General features: G+C 37.5%; 2 protein-coding genes across 3 annotated transcripts; one reads left to right on the top strand and one right to left on the bottom strand.

Annotated features, from left to right (window-relative positions):
• Positions 1–1,623: 1,623 nt before the first annotated feature.
• Positions 1,624–15,832, bottom strand: LOC110450725 (acetyl-CoA acetyltransferase, cytosolic-like). 2 transcript variants are annotated; one of them, XM_021498394.1, is made up of 9 exons: positions 15,729–15,832; positions 12,818–12,952; positions 11,848–12,029; positions 10,000–10,117; positions 8,296–8,439; positions 6,978–7,100; positions 6,538–6,692; positions 4,176–5,663; positions 1,624–2,530 (listed from the first exon to the last, which is right to left on the bottom strand). In XM_021498394.1, exons 1-9 carry the CDS (start codon positions 15,775–15,777, stop codon positions 2,360–2,362), a joined length of 2,565 nt encoding a protein of 854 aa, XP_021354069.1. In that variant the 5' UTR covers positions 15,778–15,832; the 3' UTR covers positions 1,624–2,359. The 2 variants fall into 2 exon arrangements, with proteins under 2 accessions (XP_021354069.1, XP_021354070.1); XM_021498395.1 differs by having other exon boundaries at positions 5,553–5,663.
• Positions 15,833–15,847: 15 nt separating this feature from the next.
• Positions 15,848–21,617, top strand: LOC110450726 (60S ribosomal protein L44-like). Its single transcript, XM_021498397.1, has 5 exons — positions 15,848–15,932; positions 18,191–18,302; positions 19,232–19,299; positions 19,782–19,898; positions 21,543–21,617. Exons 1-5 carry the CDS (start codon positions 15,930–15,932, stop codon positions 21,561–21,563), a joined length of 321 nt encoding a protein of 106 aa, XP_021354072.1. The 5' UTR covers positions 15,848–15,929; the 3' UTR covers positions 21,564–21,617.
• Positions 21,618–21,986: the final 369 nt, after the last annotated feature.

Raw genomic sequence — 21,986 nt, 5'->3', positions numbered from 1 at the left:
TACACAACAACCTTCCATTCCATTGAATAAGTTAGCCATTTTTATGCAAACAGACACACACAATATGTTCCATATTATTCATACTATACACTCGGGCTGCTGTGCAGCGTAATAATACAATTGTTATTCATAATATAACAGATGTAATACATCCCATTATAGTAACAAACTAATGTATCTTACACACATGAGATATTTTTTATTAAGTAACAAACAAATGCATCTTACATACATTAGATATGTTATATAACTATACTAAATGTTTCCTCACTCAAGACTCGTTGGATTACCTGCAGGGAGTTGTTACACGTTTTTGGTTACACACTAGTGGGTAATACACTCAGACCATTGACATTATTTCATTGGTCCATATTTGAATTATGGGGTCACATCACAATGTTTTGTGCTGTCATCTTCAAATATGACATCAAAATTCATGGTAATAGTTTATTTCCAAGGAAAACATATATAGTTTTCTAGATTCGATATGAATGTTATGAGAAGAAAAGGTCCCCAGTGATGGCTGGTTATCATGTGTTTCTGACTCTCACTAATTATTTTTCAAATGTAAAAGACACTTGGTAAGCCTCATGTCTTTACACAATTTGAAATCTAACCAACTGGAGTCAGATAAACATGAGAACCAACCATCACTGATTCAGGAACCTCAATTTAGACACATTAGATGTGATATATTAAGTTCCAATGCCATCACATATTAAATTACAGTTCAATCTATACAAAGTTGTAAATGTCCAATTACTTTTTAACCCCTTGGTAACTTTAGTAGACTCTACCATGCATTGATATGGATGAGTCCATTATGGTCTACAGTGGTGAAAGGGTTAATGTGTCTGGTGAAAGAACAACTATTGCTACATGTTATTTTGTTTCATTGTGTCTTGCAAGATAACTTGAAATCATGATTGTCTCCCCTTACAAATTCCTAGGAGAATAAATATCTGGCAAACTATATATGATTCACAGTAATTTCAATGTTTTTCACTAACATTTTAACTGGAACGTGAAAAGGTATTTCATGATTATCAAGTGTTGTTCTAAAGGCTTGAAGGACAAAGAATGTTTGTTTCCAACTCCTCACAAGTCGGTCTTACTTGTGGTCATAATCTCATACCGACTAATGATAACAAAATTTACCAAAATCTCATATTCAACAATAAAAGTTATTTACAAGTACAATCCTGATTAAATATCCAATCAGACATAGTGCTAAATATCACATTACAAAATATATACATTAAACATCAAAATAAAGTGCTTGCTGTAGTTACAGAGTTCCAAAACCCAAAGTAACCAACTTACCTTTAAAATATCCTAATACATCCTCGATATCCAGGGGTTATGCTCACTTTCAATCTCTACACCCCTGGAGTATGTCATAGCAAAATTGAAGGCACGAAGATAGCTGTTTGATTGGTGTCAGGTAAAAAAACCCTGACCAATTGCTAGGCTGACACCTGTCCTTTGAAGATTACAAAGTAGAGACGCCCGACTTCAAAGTCTGTCAATTTTTACCGTTACGTGACTGCGAGATTCTTTTGATGTACATCAAATGACCGAACTGGTATTCTTGTCTCATCAACAAGGTGGCGCACACTGAGCCTTCAATTTTCTAAGACACATTCCAGGGGTGTAGAGAGTGAACGTGAGCGTAACCCCTGGATATCGAGGATGATCCTTATAGAACTGGTACTTATCTTTTAATAGTTCAGCCAATCAAAGGCCATGGCAGCCATCTTGAATCGCGAAATATTAAAGTCGGTCATCTGATCTACAGTATACCACATATACATCACTCCTATGATTAATAAAACACAAGTTATAACCCTAAATGTCTTAGTTTATCTGAGAACACAGAAAAAAACTTAAATATATGGTAAAAAAATAAAGTTAACGTCACATATCACGGATAGTAGACAATACCATATGGTATACAAAAAGGAAGAAGAAGTGTAACTACCATATGGTATACAAAAAGGAAGAAGAAGTGTAACTATCATATGGTAAACAAAACGGAATAAGAGGTGTAACAGGTTCAAATACTGCAAAGAATCAGTAATATTCATCAAACTTTCTATAAAAAGTTTTGATTGATTCAACCTAATTAAAGGTTAAAGCAAGTCATATCATATAACAGGGGTGAAAACCCCAGAAATATCACTACATCAAGTACTGTGAATTCAGTCACAACTGAGCTACTGAACAATTAGCCAATTACAAACTCTACTTAAAAACTAGCAGATGCCCACATAAACCAATTCTGAAACCTGATAAATATCCCCATCAAGTTAAGAACAGAAGAGTTGAAGGAATGTTCCATATTTAAGTGTTAATCCTTCTAGATCCTCTCCACACAGAGGGCTATACCCATACCCCCACCCACACACAGAGCAGCCACACCCTTTCTCGCCCCTGTCCGCTGGAGGGCGTGGAGGAGGGTTACCAGGATCCTTGACCCAGAAGCTCCAATAGGATGACCCAAGGCTATAGCTCCACCATTGATGTTTACCTGGAACAAACCATATTAATAAGCATAAACATTTACCTTTAGAGAACTGTCATTGTCATAGCCTTGTAATGGTCACGACCCCTGTAATGGTCACTAGTAATGGTTACTACACTTGTAATGGTTACGACCCCTGTAATGGTTACGACCCCTGTAATGGTCACTAGTAATGGTCAATACCCCTGTAATGGTCACTACACTTGTAATGGGCACTACACCAGTATTGGTTACTACTCCTGTAATGGTTACTTCCCCTGTAATGGTTACTTCCCCTGTAATGGTTACTACTCCTGTAATGGTTACTACTCCTGTAATGGTTACTACTCCTGTAATGGTCACTACACTTGTAATGGGCACTACACCAGTATTGGTTACTACTCCTGTAATGGTTACTTCCCCTGTAATGGTTACTTCCCCTGTAATGGTTACTACTCCTGTAATGGTTACTACTCCTGTAATGGTTACTACTCCTGTAATGGTCACTACACTTGTAATGGGCACTACACCAGTATTGGTTACTACTCCTGTAATGGTTACTTCCCCTGTAATGGTTACTTCCCCTGTAATGGTTACTACTCCTGTAATGGTTACTACTCCTGTAATGGTTACTACTCCTGTAATGGTAACTTCCCGTGTAATGGTTACTACTCCTGTAATGGTTACTACTCCTGTAATGGTTACGACTCCTGTAATGGTTACAACTCCTGTAATGGTTACTTCCCCTATAATGGTTACGACCCCTGTAATGGTTACGACCCCTGTAATGGTTACTTCCCCTGTAATGGTTACTTCCCCTGTAATAGTTACTTCCCCTGTAATGGTTACTACTCCTGTAATGGTAACTTCCCATGTAATGGTTACTACTCCTGTAATGGTTAATACTCCTGTAATGGTTACTTCCCCTGTAATAGTTACAACCCCTGTAATGGTTACTACTCCTTTAATGGTTACTTCCCCTATAATGGTAACAACCCCTGTAATGGTTACTTCCCCTGTAATGGTTACTTCTCCTGTAATGGTTACTACTCCTGTAATGGTTAATACTCCTGTAATGGTTACTTCCCCTGTAATGGTTACAACCCCTGTAATGGTCACTACACTTGTAATGGGCACTACACCAGTATTGGTTACTACTCCTGTAATGGTTACTTCCCCTGTAATAGTTACTTCCCCTGTAATGGTTACTACTCCTGTAATGGTAACTTCCCATGTAATGGTTACTACTCCTGTAATGGTTACTTCCCCTGTAATGGTCACTTCCCCTGTAATGGTAACGACCCCTGTAATGGTTACTTCCCCTGTAATGGTCACTTCCCCTGTAATGGTAACGACCCCTGTAATGGTCACTACACTTGTAATGGTCACTTCCCCTATAATGGTAACGACCCCTGTAATGGTTACTTCCCCTGTAATGGTCACTACACTTGTAATGGTCACTTCCCCTGTAATGGTTACTTCCCCTGTAATAGTTACAACCCCTGTAATGGTTACTACTCCTGTAATGGTTACTTCCCCTATAATGGTTACGACCCCTGTAATGGTTACGACCCCTGTAATGGTTACGACCCATGTAATGGTTACTACCCCTGTAATGGTTACTACCCCTGTAACGGTTACTATCCCTTAACATTGCCAGAACTGTACCTACTTTACTAGGGTCACAGCCCAAATCCTTCACCACTGCCAGAACTGTACCTACTTTACTAGGGTCACAGCCCAAATCCTTCACCACTGCCAGAACTGTACCTACTTTACTAGGGTCACAGCCCAAATCCTTCACCACTGCCAGAACTGTACCTACTTTACTAGGGTCACAGCCCAAATCCTTCACCACTGCCAGAACTGTACCTACTTTACTAGGGTCACAGCCCAAATCCTTCACCACTGCCAGAACTGTACCTACTTTACTAGGGTCACAGCCCAAATCCTTCACCACTGCCAGAACTGTACCTACTTTACTAGGGTCACAGCCCAAATCCTTCACCACTGCCAGAACTGTACCTACTTTACTAGGGTCACAGCCCAAATCCTTCACCACTGCCAGAACTGTACCTACTTTACTAGGGTCACAGCCCAAATCCTTCACCACTGCCAGAACTGTACCTACTTTACTAGGGTCACAGCCCAAATCCTTCACCACTGCCAGAACTGTACCTACTTTACTAGGGTCACAGCCCAAATCCTTCACCACTGCCAGAACTGTACCTACTTTACTAGGGTCACAGCCCAAATCCTTCACCACTGCCAGAACTGTACCTACTTTACTAGGGTCACAGCCCAAATCCTTCACCACTGCCAGAACTGTACCTACTTTACTAGGGTCACAGCCCAAATCCTTCACCACTGCCAGAACTGTACCTACTTTACTAGGGTCACAGCCCAAATCCTTCACCACTGCCAGAACTGTACCTACTTTACTAGGGTCACAGCCCAAATCCTTCACCACTGCCAGAACTGTACCTACTTTACTAGGGTCACAGCCCAAATCCTTCACCACTGCCAGAACTGTACCTACTTTACTAGGGTCACAGCCCAAATCCTTCACCACTGCCAGAACTGTACCTACTTTACTAGGGTCACAGCCCAAATCCTTCACCACTGCCAGAACTGTACCTACTTTACTAGGGTCACAGCCCAAATCCTTCACCACTGCCAGAACTGTACCTACTTTACTAGGGTCACAGCCCAAATCCTTCACCACTGCCAGAACTGTACCTACTTTACTAGGGTCACAGCCCAAATCCTTCACCACTGCCAGAACTGTACCTACTTTACTAGGGTCACAGCCCAAATCCTTCACCACTGCCAGAACTGTACCTACTTTACTAGGGTCACAGCCCAAATCCTTCACCACTGCCAGAACTGTACCTACTTTACTAGGGTCACAGCCCAAATCCTTCACCACTGCCAGAACTGTACCTACTTTACTAGGGTCACAGCCCAAATCCTTCACCACTGCCAGAACTGTACCTACTTTACTAGGGTCACAGCCCAAATCCTTCACCACTGCCAGAACTGTACCTACTTTACTAGGGTCACAGCCCAAATCCTTCACCACTGCAGCTGACTGGGCAGCAAATGCTTCGTTCAGCTCATATAAGTCCACATCATTAACGCTCCATCTAGCCTTCTCCAACTAGAAAAGAAACATATTTATGAATAACCATTATGAATTCTTCCTCAACATGTTATCACTGTTTTTATTAGTCTTTATAACAGTTTATATCGCTTAAGTCGACAATGTGTTTACTACCCTGACAGCTGTTACATAGACCAAGCCTGGGTGTGGAGTCATTTGTTTCATTTTGACATCACATTAAAGACCATGGCCATAGACACAATCATTTGGGGACAGAATAACAATTGATAGGGATACATTTAATAGTTACTTCAGATGCCAAATACTAGCAAGAGTTAAATGCATAGTATACTCCCTCTTACGTCAGCACTGTCTCAACTTAACTCTGACAACTATTTTGGCATAGTAGCTATAAAATACACCACCATACAACACTGTTATATAAGTATTGGTATAATATCCTCGAGAAAAACTACTGAATACCGGGAATTTTTCGCCACAGTTTTACTTTCAGTTTTCACCGTCCGTAATGTGGGCGAAGTTATCATAACAGTGAAAATAAGTACACAACATAGTATACATAGTAATAGCATATAAAGGGCGAAATTAACACTGCGTGAAAACAGAGTTTACCAGTGAAGGGCGAAAAATTTGATCTGGCATAAGTTTACCGGCATACAGCATGCAAAAGATATTACATTTGCCTTCTTCATGAGAAATAATTTAATACCAGTACTAAGCCTCGTAACCCTAACTTACAAGGTACAAGAAGATTTATGCAGAGTCGTACATGTTAAACAATGAACATTAGCTCTTTAGAGCTATTAACTTAACCCTGAGTCGTATTGTCTTAGATTTCACATGTGCTTATCCACATGTACAATCAACATCCACCTGTGTAAATATATTGAATATATGTCTAATGACTGACCGCCTTCCTGGTGGCAGGTATTGGTCCTGTCCCCATGACTGCGGGATCGACCCCAGCTTGTCCCCAGGAAACCACCCGGGCCAGAGGGGTGAGGCCTCGCTTTACTGACTCAGCTTCCTCCATCAACACCACACAGGCAGCACCATCATTTAACCCTGTGTAAGAGCCAGACTTGTAACAATGAAATCATACAGAAACAGTTCAAAGTCATATAAAGTTAACTCATTCACCCCTGAAATTTCATAATAAACTAGTCCAACCTTTGAATTGGAAGAATTCAAATATGTCTTCAGGGGTGAATGAGTTAAAGGAGCTTGAATAGTCTGTTGTATTATTCTTGCTGAAACTGCTGTAATTCTCGGTGGGAATGAAGTCACTTTCATCAGATATTTATATCATCTGACAAAAGAGTAAGATAGAAACAATAGTTTGGTCCTTACCGGATGCATTTCCAGCCGTGACTGTACCAGTACCATCCGTTACAAATGCTGCACGCAACTTTCCGAGTCCCTCCAGTGTACAGCCTGCCCGAGGAAACTCATCCTTTTCAACCACGGTAGGACCTGTAAGTAATATGTACCTGAAATACTGTGTATTAACTTCCTTAAGTAATTAGATATATCAGCAGCACAAAGCTAAGATAGAAATGCATGAGAGGTATAGTGTCACTTATCTAAAGAGAATCTATGGATTTTCGTTGATCTAGAGCTGCCAGTTGTGTCAGGCCATAACATACTTGGCAGAAGGTTGATATTTTGATCAATGTTTAACACAGCGTTTTACTTACAAATTAGAACTAAAACTAGGATTATATTTTTACCTATGAATTTCAAACAGATAAAAATTGCACAATGGCCTTAGAATCTAAGATGATATTCAAATACTGCTTCCTGTGTGAAACAGTCAAATAGGAGCAACTGGAAAAACCTACTCCTATAACCTTAGAGGCTGCTGGTAGGCTCTTTGTTGTTGGGTATGAATGTGCCGACTGTTACACAGTGATTGTCAAAAGTATTTAGCCATGATAAACCTCTAACACTGTTTGATTAGAGATAACCCAGATTTATATCTACCACCTCCTATATAATATGGTAGGCATAGATCTATAGATACTCAAAGAGAAGCAATTCGAAGAAAGCTTGCATCTTGTCACTGACAAAAGAATTGTCACTAATGCCCATGTGTTGGTAGGCAGGTGATTTTGGTTCATATTGCCTGTCAGAATTAAGCATGTATTTCCTCATGAGCAGAACATAAATGGGAAACTCTGGCAAGTCAGGGGAAACTCATATCACCTCCGAAAAATGTTTAAGATACTTCCCTAGTAAAGAAATATATCATTTACATAGCAAAATGTAGTAGTACTGTATACAAAATAATGTAACATTCCCAATAAATAAACATAAGGGGGTATATTTAGCATTACAGTACAATGTGATTTACACAATTTTGTTTCGTACAATTTTGTACCTCTCTGACCGTATAAGACAGCAGCACTGTGATATATAAGAAATCTCTTGACTCTTTCATTTAACACATTGGGCAGTGTAGTATTGTAGTGTGGTTATAATGCACAATTCAGATAACTTTACATTTCAGTATTGGTCACTGCTATAACAATCAGAAATTCTCTCGTTTTAATTCAGTACTTTTCACTTTTACTTTTGTTTTGACAGAAAAGTTTGTTTTCATACACGCAAGTAAGGAATAGAAAAATTCAACCCTCAATGTTATGTAATCGATATAAAGTGTTCTCACCAGCTCTAGTTTTCACGGTTACTGGAACAATTTCTTGGTTAAAATGGCCTGCCTTCTGAGCAGCTTCACACTTCTGCTGAGAATTGACAGCAAATTTATCCTGGTCCTGTCTGGTAACTTCCCACTGTTTAGCCACATTCTCAGCTGTAACAAGAACAGCATCCATCATTGCAGAACCATCCACATGCACACGATTTTATACTGGTTTTAAAAAAAACCGTTCACGTGATTGTGTTACTGTCAATCAAAATGTTTATTACATGTACCTACCTTATTACTCACAAAATCCGTCAAAGAAGGCAAAATAAAATAAATCTGTGCCAGATGGCTGGTGTTTAGGAACAGAATCACGTGAGTTTGTTATATATAACAAACTCACTTATACTCCCAAACATGTAAGCATTGGGACACATGCAAGCTGCTATGCAAGTTGATTTTATGACTGATAATTGGTCAAAGCTGCTTTAAAATTATTTCCCTTTTTTTTTAAATTCACCAAAATTTTACAAATTTACAATAAAATATCACGAAGACAATTAGCTATTTAACAAACTAATAAGTCTATTTGTTTTGTTTCTAATAAAAAGCACAAAAACAATAAAAATATGTTTATCACTTAATTCCTTCTCATTTAAACTATGAATATATTTTCCTGATTTTTTAAATAAAAATAAATAATTAATCGATGGTATAAAAAAAAGAGGGTTTACACTGACTGATACCATACCCGTGTGATATTTGTGGTGGAGGTTTATACCTGTGTCTGTTATATCTAGGTGGTGTTTGTGACCAGGGCTTATGTTGATAACATACCTGTGATGCCCATGTGATATTTGTAACTATTCTTACCTTTGAATTGGAAGAGTTCAAATGTGTCTATAGGGGTGAATGAGTTAATACCTATGTCCGTTGTGTCTAGGGGGTGTTCGGACCAGGGCTTATGTTGATAACATACCTGTGATGCACATGTGATATTTGTGGCAGAGGTAAATACCTGTGTCTGTTATGTCTAGGTGGTGTTTGTGACCAGGACTTATGTTGATAACACACCTGTGATGCCCAAGTGATATTTGTGGCGGAGGTTAATATCTGTCTGTTATGTCTAGGTGGTGTTTGTGACCAGGACTTATGTTGATAACACACCTGTGATGCCCGTGTGATATTTGTGGTGGAGGTTAATATCTATGTCTGTTATGTCTAGGTGGTGTTTGTGACCAGGGCTTATGTTGATAACATACCTGTGATGCCCGTGTGATATTTGTGGCGGAGGTTAATACCTGTGTCTGTTATGTCTAGGTGGTGTTTGTGACCAGGACTTATGTTGATAACATACCTGTGATGCCCAAGTGATATTTGTTGGCGGAGGTTTATATCTGTCTGTTATGTCTAGGTGGTGTTTGTGACCAGGGCTTATGTTGATAACATACCTGTGGTGCCCGTGTGATATTTGTGGCAGAGTTTAACTCATTCACCCATGAAACTTCATAATGAACTATTCTAACCTTTGAATTGGAAGAGTTCAAATGTGTCTATAGGGGTGAATGAGTTAATACCTATATCCGTTGTGTCTAGGGGGTGTTTGTGACCAGGGCTTATGCTGATAACATACCTGTGATGCCCATGTGATATTTGTGGCGGAGGTTAATACCTGTGTCTGTTATGTCTAGGTGGTGTTTGTGACCAGGACTTATGTTGATAACATACCTGTGATGCCCATGTGATATTTGTTGAAAGCGTCAACTAAACCATCTGACAGCATGGTGTCAGTCATAGAAACATCACCAAACTTTGTCCCGGTACGCATATGTACACAATGAGGAGCCTAAATGAAAAAGAATATTTTTAGTTTGTTTTATGTACTGTAAAATCATAAATTTTTGTGGGACATTAAATTTCGTTTATTTCGAGGATAACCAAAATCCACAAAATTAAATCCCCACAAAAACATATATTTGGTATGATATGGATAGGTGAAAATTAGAAATCAGCGAAATATATGTCCTTGAAACAGGCCAGTATATGAAAACCACGAAACTTCAACCCCACAAAAATAAATGATTCTACAGTAATTCTATATAGCTTTGTTACATGTCAGATTAATATGATTCAAAATAAAAAGTTTGTTCATTTATTTATTCATCTACAACATATTTTACTTGTGATCACCAACAGGTGAGAAACAAGAGCCCAGAGTGTATGCTGCAGATAAGTGGACAGGTAGCTGGCAGAGGTATCTGAGGTGTGCAGAGGCAAGATGAGAAGAGATAATGGATTGAAAAGAAAGGCATACATAGAAATCACTATATCTATGTACATATATGCAATTTGAAAATAGTTTTGGTGTATCAGAACTAGTGTTGTCAGCTTGATGAGAAATTTGTGTACCTTCTTTTCCCCAATTTTAGTAACAGCGACTTTGAATTTGAGTTCATGTTTGCCCGAAAATAGTAAAGGTCTTCAGAAAGTGGTATTCCTTAAAGAATGATTAGCAAACATATTTAGATTGAAAGCAATTATCACCTGTTCGGGTTGAAAGCAATCGGAAACTGAATTTATCACCTGTTAGTTTCAAAGCAATAAGAAACTGAATTACCACCTGTATACAAAGTTTTAACTTTTATTTAATTTTGTTTATATTTTCATTGCCAGTGGCTTCGACTTGACCTAGTTTCTTCCTGAAAGTAATGATCAACACACAGTTGAAATGTAAAAATTATCAGGCGATCAAGACTTCAGTTTTCTCCCAAAAATGAATTTGTGTATGGACACTGTGATTACAAAATACACTCACATGTAAATGTGTAGCCTCAATTACATATCGTACATAAAGATTCTTTGTGATTAATGTCTATTTGGATACAAATGTTTAAGTCTCTACTGGTCATCAGTATACAGCTCTCACCTTACCCATCAGTATACATCTCTCACCTTACTCATCAGTATACAGCTCTAATCTTACTCATCAGTATATGGCTCTCACCTTACTCATTAGTATACAGCTCTCACCTTACTCATTAGTATACAGCTCTCACCTTACTCATCAGTACACAGCTTTCACCTAACTCATCAGTATACAGCTATTACCTTACTCATCAGTATACAGCTCTCACCTAACTCATCAGTGTACAGCTCTCACCTAACTCATCAGTATACAGCTATTACCTTACTCATCAGTATACAGCTATCACCTTACTCATTAGTATACAGCTCTCACCTAACTCATCAGTATACAGCTATCACCTTACTCATCAGTATACAGCCCTCACCTAACTCATCAGTATACAGTCCCCACCTAACTCATCAGTATACAGCTATCACCTAACTCATCAGTATACAGCTATCACCTTACTCATCAGTATACAGCTCTCACTTAACTCATCAGTATATAGCTCTCACCTTACTCATCATTATACCGCTATCATCTTACTCATCAGTATACAGCCCTCACCTAACTCATCAGTATACAGTTCTCACCTTACTCATCAGTTTACAGCTCTCACCTTACTCATCAGTATTCAGCTTTCACCTTACTCGTTAGTATACAATTCTCACCTTACTCATACTCTCCTGTCCCCCTGCCACTACCACCTGAGCGTCGCCTGTCTTTATAGCCTGTGTCCCCATTACTATGGCCCGCAGTCCTGACCCACACAGCATGTTCACTCCACAGGCAGGTACAGATACTGGGATACCTGCATTAACACTGGCCTGTCGGGCTGGGTTTTGTCCCTGTCCTGTTATATAATTTACCATCAAAAATAACAGAATGCCAACCTATTGAAATCTAACTTATATCAAATTCAAGCTTTAAAGCAGGGAATTGTTACTTTATTACACTGTTTCAAAAAGATTCCCTAGTTAAATAAATTTGAAAAAAAGAATGAAATATTCACTTGAACCTTGCATTTACTTTGACAAATGGAACCTTTCAGGTTTTCAACCAGTTTACTCTATCAACAGATGTTCTCAGTTATACATGTAATTACATAACAAGCAAAAATTCTTCATAATAAATTTTATAATATGTTTTAAAACACTGCTTACTGCGGGTACCTGGATATTTAATACGTTTGTAATCTCATAAAGCAAAATTAAATACTTTAACATTTTAATGAAATGTACATAATGTATATTAAAAACATATTAATAATGTTTAATGCTGAATTATTTTCCAAATTAAACACTATTGTTAGTGCCACAATTATAAACTTGTGTATGTGACATGATCAACTATAATATATGGATATAAAGCTGAGATGAAAACATACCCATTGCTAAGTGTTTGAATCTTACACCGAATATTTACAAATCAATTACACACCAAATTAAACATAAACAGATATTTCCAACTTCCCAAAGAGTCTCTGCTACATAGAAATACATTTCAAATGCCTTTGGCCATGATTACTTAATCACAGAACTTCGTAAGAGTCTATGAGCTAACCAGAATATTGTGCTATTGCTACAGATAAAATTTAAAAGAACAAGGCATCACGATAATGCACTTTATAAAGATACCCACCAGCTGATAGTGCTTGTCCCAAGATAACTTCCGACACATCCTCTCCTTTTAAATTGGCCCGTTGGAGAGCCTCTTTGATGCATATAGATCCTAAGTCATGTGCAGGTAAAGTGGAAAGACTGCCATTGAAAGCACCTAAAATGAATGGTCCACAAATTCAATAAGTCGTGAAAGTATTAATAGAAACTGACGTTTCTTACAAACTACCAACTTCATTACTCTAGTATATGTGCATTAATTAGGTTGTCTACAAGCGTCAGCTGTAGGGAACTTCCCTTTAGCTCAGCGGTAGAGCATCGGGCTGGAGAGCCAAGGGTCGCGGGTTTGAGCCCCAGCGACGGCACTATCTTCATCACTATTCCTCGTCCTATTACAAATTGGTGCCGTTGACCCTCCTCGTTCAAGGAAGGAGAATCCTTGACAGGGAGTCAATGAACCTGGGTTGGTGTTTGAAAAAAGGGGGAAATAGTGTAAAAGATGTGGATTAATTAGGTTGCCTTACAAGCGTCAACTGTAGGGAATTTCCCTTAAGCTCAGGGGTAGAGCATCGGGCTGGAGAGCCAAGAGTCACGGGTCACGGATTCGAGCTCCAGCGACGGCACTATCTTTATCACTATTTCTGGTCCTACTACACAATCTGCCCAAAAGGTATAGATTACATGTACAAGACCCAATATCAGAATGTGAAAGTCTGCCATCATAAGAGGTAGTTTACTTGCATACAAACTTTGGCAGTTGAATATGTGCACACTTCCAGACAACATGACACACACTGAACAACAGGCTTTAACCCTTTCACCCCTATGTAACTTTAATGAACCCTACCATGCATTGATCTGGATGAGTCCAATTTGGTCTACAGTGGTGAAAGGGTTAAATCTAACTGAATAACAGGCTTTAAATCTATACAATACTTATATAGGGACTCAGGACCTGATTACAATATGCAACATTCTGCCATCCCAAGAGATACTAACATAAAACAGTTGTTACTTTCAAGTGACAGAGTGCGCCCTGGACTAAGTAATGTATGGTAGTACATATCAGTGAGCGGTACAATACACGTTCAGCTGGGGACTAACATGCATGGCAATGAAATGTGTTGATATAAATTTAATCCTGATTGCTACGTGCAAATTACTGGTGTGTTCACTTTTGTAAATGTAATGTGCCTGCAGCACCCACATAGTCACTGACCACAATCAAAGTTGTTAACTAGTGAGTGTTTTATACTGCAGTATTTTCCCCTTATGTTCTTTGTCTGTTGCAATACTCTGCACTCTCAGAAGTCTCGTCCCAAGACCAGGCCTGGAGAATCCTGCGAGTCCCCAGGCCTATGTACCAATGCACCTTCCCTAACCACCAGGACTTGCCCTTAAATGGTACCCAAGGGTCATGACACTGCCACCAAATGCAACGTGCTGGTGGGCATCCATTAAGACATTGACCATGTGCTCGCTCGACATTGCTGACCTAGTGATTACATACCAGACCAGAGTTATACCCCCATCGCTGGAAAAGCTAGCTTGTGTTCCCCTGATGTTTTTTGGCCGTTACATAAATAACAGATTGTGAGCCTTTTTTTCTTTTACATCACAGCCTTACAGGTTGCAGTTGTTACATCATCAATTTTACAGGTTATTCTTTACCCTGTATGACATTCCAATTTACAACCATAACACATGAATTGATATCAATGGTGGGCTCATTTTCCATCAGATATTATTCTGCTGACTGTGATTTCTTATTTCCAAAAAACTGTTTCACATTTCAGGTATCTTGGCGGCACAAATAATTTACTTAATGACAACGTTTACTCACACTTTCTGTAATATAAATCCCATATATTTAATTGATCCAAGAACAATCATAAAATTATTTCAATAGCAAATATTACACATAAAACACATTATGTATATGTGCATACATGTCTGGTACTTAACTTTGAAACATGGCTATCTCCATTGAAAATACAAAACTATTTTTTAATGGAACAATGATCTGTGAATTTTCTGCATTTTACTAGAGACATGAAAAGAGGGAAATTCGTAACTCATATTAACTCATTCACCCCTGAAGACACATTTGAACTCTTCCAATTCAAAGGTTAGAATATTTCATTATAAAATTTCAGGGGTGAAGGATTTAATGCGATGTCAACCTCGTGCCAAAACATGCAATGTTGGTTGGTTAAGCAAAAAAATGGCTGCGCTTCCAGACAATCACACCACAGGTTTCGGCACGTGGCTGAAGTTAGCCTCATTAATATACAAAAAAAAGTGGCACGTAGACTACAAAAAACTTTGAAACTCTGAAATGGCTTTTTTTTTTGAGGAAACGGAGATCATGTCTGGAGAAAACATTTTACGTGCATATTAGGATTTAAAAAAGAAAATTATCCATATCTTTTCAGCGGTACTAAGCAATTTTCCGTAGATCAACTAGAAATGTTGCTTTTGATGTAAGAAAGTAAGGTGGGGTCGACTTTTTGACATCGAAAACTTTCCGCCCATTGTATCTTATGAATATCGTGGGTTGTCAATTTTACGGAAAGTCTATCACAACTTCTAAAACGTGTCCAAAATATGTCCAAATATAGCTGTAACAATATTTAATTTGTCATCTTAAACATTTGAAAACCGTTTAATTTTGGCAAAATCTGAAATAAGAAAATTTGCGCGTTCGCCTAGAATCGGGAATATCAGATAGGGGAAGTTAGAGATTACAAGACGCCTCAGCTTGTCAATAAGTGTATCTAGATCTCGCGACCTTGATGTATCGATATTTTGCTGTCAATATAGGCAGAGTAAGACACCAAATAAAATATCCGAACCGGACAGGGGGTCAAGAACAAGTGATGTTTAAAAAACAACAACGACGGGTACTTATGAAAATGTAGATATAAGCACACCTATCGGCGTTCTGACTGCTGAAACTATAACAACATCCACACGTGCCATCTCTGCTTTCGATTTCGCCAAACTTCCTATCTAGTCTGTGTCAGTAACATGCTTTCCTCATAAGCATTGAAGCGAGTTTGCTTACAAACATCTGACAGACAAGATTTAGTGACCTGCGCAAGTTCACTTCCTTTTTCTAACCAACCTGCAAAATGGTGAGAAATGAAATAGAATATTCCTATCCTTATCCAAAGTCATCGCCTGTAGTTTCACACCAATTTCTCCATTTATACGTTAAAATTAAAGATATAACTCTCAAGTTTTTCACCATACCTTTAGTTTGTGTAAATGTTGATGATTAGTAGTTTTATTCCATTTATTTGCAACGTGATATTTGTAAACATGCACCGACTCCTTGTAAATAATCTAACTACAGTGGCGTAATAATGACTTAAGGCCTATTCGTTACGTGCACATTCAGTAAAACACACGACTCCTTACTTTAAAAGCTTGTTTCCGATGTAACTTTTATCATGTAGTTATTCCAAATGAAGTAGTTATATTTTTTTCGGTGCACATGATCATCACTGACATCAGACAGTAGCAGGTAGCAGTGTTCTCCGATATTTTTTGCGGTATATTTTTTAAATTTTGAGTCTATACCTCCATGTGCTTAGTTGTGTAACAAAGTTCATTATATTGTCAATGTATAACGTACCCAGTGACTGAAAGTCTAACAAGATCAATGTTAATAGTAGTTGCCTGTGGTTCAGAACACTAGCTACTGTCCGACTAACTAAAATAAAACAGTGGTTTTCCTGGGCTGTAAGTACTGGAGCACCTGCAAGTCTGGCTATATATAGTCCCCTTGCCAAGCTTTGGGTTGGCAATCTCACTAATTTCTTAACGGGAGAAAGAAATGCGGCCAGAGTGAGTTCCCAGACCGGGGTTCAAATCCTCCATACTATTTCGCTGTAAAATACATCGTTGTAAGCTTTTTAGCTTTTGGAGTTGTCTTGATTCTATTTCCTTTACTTATATATAGTGTCCAACCAGTTGCGCATAAATGATAAAAGTCCGTTATTTACACATCGATGTTTTGTGGCAGTATATCAGTCTTGTTGCTCACACATTATACTTGACAAAGACAGTTCTCTCTCTATATAAAACCTACGTCTATTTACACACGTACCGTTAAAAATTTGCACTCGTTGATTTGGTCTCGAATGACCTGTTAAGTTCAGCTAATTTAGACACATGTGATGTACAAGGTACTAATTGTAAAAAGAGGCCCGGGATTTGGACCTGTTGGTAATGTTATGATTGTTCAGTAATGTTTTGAAGCTGTTTAGGTTCATTGCTGTAGCAATCACTTCCTGTAGATTGTTCCAAATTGTTATTGTTCTATTGCTGAAGACATTTTTGTTTACTTCACTCTACCAAATGAGCAATCTGGTTGCCGACGATAGACCAAGTCTAGTCCCGCTACAAAAAGAAAAATGTTACAATGGCATTTATAAAAACCATTTATGAAACAATAATCTATAATTTCACGCACTCGCCTGTTTGGTCCACAATTTTATTGACATGCCTGCCACTCGAGATGATATAATTGACCAGTAATCGTTCGTTTGTGTGCATTCATGTACATATACAGTAGTCATATTTGACTATACATGTATAGTCAAATCTGCCTATATTTGCTGGCACTCCAGTACCTGCCTAAGGATATAGCTAGCTCATGTTAAGATAAAAGGGTAAACTTTGTTGAGGATTGTGTTTTAGGCCATGTAACGGAATAATCGACTACATATGCTATGATCAATTTTAGTGGGTAGAATTGTGTATACTGTATAGATACTGAATGGGTTTCCTAGTGCAATTTTAGGTATAATGTTGCTCAAAGTATTTGTTTTTAATATCTTTTGATGTAGTATTTTATTTCTTTGACTTTTTTTCACCTTGTCTCTAATATTTTAATCGGACTTGGTAAAAACTGGGATGTGTTTTGAACACAATTTGCCATGACATTCCCACTCCTAGGTCATAAAGGCAAAATAAAATTTGGTTCTGGTTACCCTACCTACCATCTAAACTTCTTTTTTTTTGCAGTTTCCAAGGAAGCACTGTTAAAATGCAGATAATTCCTATATATATATTCTTTGTGAGAGAAAAAAAGATTGATTGCTTACCTATTTGATGAATTATTTCTGTCTAGAAAATACAAATGTCCATCTAGATCACACTTTGTATAGTTGCACCAAGGTTGATTAAACATTTTAAGTTTTAACATTTATTTCTCCACTAAAATACAGTCAACTTGGTGTGTATTTACCACTGGCTGTTTTTATGTCAATAATGGCCATTTGCCATTTAGTAAATGTGGACTCAGAAAAATGTTGCTTATTATTAGTTAACTGATCTTTAAAATTTCATGAACTTTTATCTGATTACAAAACTTTTTTTGTTGCAGGTGAACATTCCGAAGTCACGGAAGACCTTTTGCAAGGGTAAAAAGTGCAAGAAGCATACCCTCCACAAAGTTACCCAGTACAAGACTGGAAGGGCTTCTCTTTATGCCCAAGGTTAATATTTTTTATTGACAAGAAAATTTGATTTGATCATGACAGTGTACATGGTATGAAATTTAGGTTGCATTGAATATTCAAGGTGAAGCGGAGGACTGATAAACCCCTTGCAAATGAAACTTAATATCGTATTAATCTGGTAGAGTAATTTAGAACAAACTTACCATGCTAATGGACATGATTGTGTCCACAATTCGCTTTGAATTATTGTTTTACAAGGAGTCTTGATATTGATATGGATTGCAAGACTCCAGGCAAACACTAGAATGCTCCATGATATAATATTAGTGATATGCAAGACAGTATAATCTAGCATGGAAGAATACGGTTGTAGTGTAGGAAAACTAGGCCATCATGCTCACCCAATCTTGTATCGAATTACAAAATCTTGTTCAAGAAATAAATATTTCTCTTGAGTATGTGCATTATCATACATAGTTCATTTATATATTTTGGATGATAACATTCAATGCCCTACTTGTGTACCAACATGACAAAACAGGAAGTAACTAATAAGCTGAAAGCTTTCCTTTATATGCATATTTTTTTTTATATAAAAACATTAACTGTTACAACAAAACTAAAAATAATCTCTTTAATACACCTTCCTGCACAAATGGACAATTCTGTAGACCATGTCCTTGGTGGAAGCACAGAAGCTGGGGACTGGTCATTGTCAGTAAGGGTCGTGCAAAGGAAGGAGATCAAACAGCAATCCATGGAGTATGGGCTCTAGTCGAACCTCTTTCTTAATGTTCAGTGACTAGGCCTTTCTATGGATGTCACAAATGATTGGATATATTTAATGCAGTACCACTTTAACTCATTCTTCATTAACTGTTCAATAATAATCCTTTGTAAAAATAACTTAACATGCATTTTTCTGCTGGCATTGTCAAAAAATAATTCACATTTTATTTTTGCAGGAAAGAGAAGATACGACAGAAAACAAAGTGGATATGGAGGTCAGACCAAGCCTATTTTCCGAAAGAAGGTGATGACAAAATAACAATAGCAATCAGTGATTTTTTTCTACTTTCTTTCCTTAGGGGGCCTGTGTCTGTTGATTTGGGAAAATATCACCCACAAAAAATTGTGATTTTTTTTCATTGATTGGGGGGGGGAGGGGGGGGGGCAGCAGAAATTATCTGCCTAAACAACCATATGATAGATTTAATATGGGTTCAGTTAAACCAAAGCAAACAATTTTTTGGTATATTACAAGTATCAAAGGTTATAGAACTGATCAATTGTTCTAGTCGGAACCATCTGTGTGGAAGGTGTGCATGACTGTTGCTAAGTAAGGTATTGTAAGGGAAAATCATTGTTTAAAATGATTATACCTATAACAATATTATTCTCGGTTGCCAGTAATACAAATTATAAATTTCTTCTTTTTTAAAATAGTCAGCATTTATTATCAACGTGATTTTTAAATAAGTACAATTGTTCACCTATTTCGTTTTCTCAATTTAGGCCAAGACCACAAAAAAGATCACACTGCGTATGGAATGTACAACGTGCAAGTACAGGAAACAGTTGTCACTAAAACGTTGCAAACACTTTGAGTTGGGAGGTGACAAGAAGAGGAAGGTATGAATCATTTTAACATATAATTTAGATAATGAAGGCACATAGTTGAAAAATATTATGTGGGCTCCCTTTCGTAACGTCCGATTCCATACTCATATTCCTTTATAGATGATTACCAATTCTGAAAGCTTGATGTATTTATCTAAGTTCTTTATTAAGCGTTGAGCATTTTGCTCATTGGCTTATCCTTCCAGTAGATGATAGCAAACTGGTTATTTCCAAATTTTGTATGCATCTAAGGAAAATCCCTAATATTTTGGAGGGTATATGAATTCAAGTTAAAGATTGCTCATCAAGAAAAAGCAGACATAACTTATTATAATTGCAAGTACCTCTTGGGACGGCAGAAAGGTTTAGTCGTATGGCTCAGTATATATACAGAATAGGCATGGCCATTTGTACGTATTTGATACCAAAGTTTCTCCTGAAGTGGGAGAATTTAGATTAGTTGCAATTCTTTACCCTTATTTCATGCTATCCTAATTGCCATGAAAATTGAGTTTTTGTATTTTTCACTCCATATATTTCCTTTAAATACCAAATTTAAATAGAAGAATGATTGGAATAAATATTTTATGGTGTCCTTGCTGGGGTAATTTGTATTAGGCAGCTTCAGTATAACAGTTCTGGTTATAATATAGCTAGAGGGCAACAAGAAAGTGTTTTCAAATTTTATTGATCTGCACAGCCGGATCACTTGTTAATGTTGCAATAAGGTGTGTTCATTAAGCTGGCACTTCTCAAACCGTCCGTTACATTGATAACTTTCAAAGTTGGTAGGTCCTTCCTGCACAAATGGACAATTCTGTAGACCATGTCCTTGGTGGAAGCACCGAAGCTGAGGACTGGTCATTGTCAGTAAGGGTCGTGCAAAGGAAGGAGATCAAACAGCAATCCATGGAGTATGGGTTCTAGTCGAACCTCTTTCTTAATGTTCAGTGACCAGGCCTTTCTATGGATGCTACACTATTTCCAAATATTATTTACAAATCATTTCTATGAAAACTGGTTCACCCGTTGTCAGTATAATAAGACAGGGCAGAATGCTGTGATGGATGTCTTTTGGCATAGTATTTCGGTGGGATGGCACTATAAAGTTGGCATCAGATCCACTCAATCACAATGCAAGGAGGCAATTACACCAATATAAACCATCTCCAGCACACATGCACGCATACACAACATACATATACGTCCTTAAATGACCTTGGCTGTTAATAGGACATTAAACAAAATAAAACCAAACCAAACCAATCCATGAAAAATTACTAATCGTCTATTATATTTTGTCCTTAATATGAGAATGTTAGCCAAAGGTTTTAATGTCATAAGCAGTTGGTCATTAAAGATGGGTTTCCAGTGGTATTTCAGCTACAAAAGATACTTTCACTGCCAATTTTTGGGTATCAGATAGGTTAAAAACTTTCCATAAAACATCATTGTTTCTGGAAGAATCTTTAATATTGTACCACACAAAAACCATGATTCTTTTCTCCGCTAAGCTTACAATCAATTGACATGAATTTTTGAAAACTACATGCCCTATTCATAAAATTACCAAAATCTGCAGGAACCCGTCTATAATACACTGGAGGTCTTTGTCATAAATATTTCTAATTCTCTTTATGTTTTGTGTCTTTTCAGGGCCAGATGATCATGTTCTAAAGGAGCAGTTCCCAAAGCCATCACTGTTTCTTGTAAATAAATTATTGGGCAGAACACTGGAATTTGTTATGAAATTACTCTTAAGGAAAGACAAGCAACAGATAATAAATCAGTTTACATTGTTGTAATTAACAATAAAAAAACATGGCCATGAACAACTTTAAGGTAGAGTATTCAAGTCCTCTTTGTTGTATCTCAGAACAAATTTGTTTGGCATTATTCTGATTTGGGAGTTTCTTACCCGTTTACTATAGCAAGAAGAATAAATTAGAAATATATGAATTCTTTATTCAAAACAAAAATAAATTTTGGCTTGGCTACAAGATTTGATCCCCAAAACCTCTTGATTTTAAAGTGGAATGCTTTAAAAGCATTGCACTACTTAACAGTGCTATGATTTCAAAACATTTTGAACTTCCAAAA

The sequence above is a fragment of the Mizuhopecten yessoensis genome, unplaced genomic scaffold (assembly GCF_002113885.1).
Source record: "Mizuhopecten yessoensis strain PY_sf001 unplaced genomic scaffold, ASM211388v2 scaffold5459, whole genome shotgun sequence".
Lineage (NCBI taxonomy): Eukaryota > Metazoa > Mollusca > Bivalvia > Pectinida > Pectinidae > Mizuhopecten > Mizuhopecten yessoensis.
Note: the sequence above shows the minus strand (reverse complement) of the source record. Positions and strands in the feature narration are given on the sequence as shown.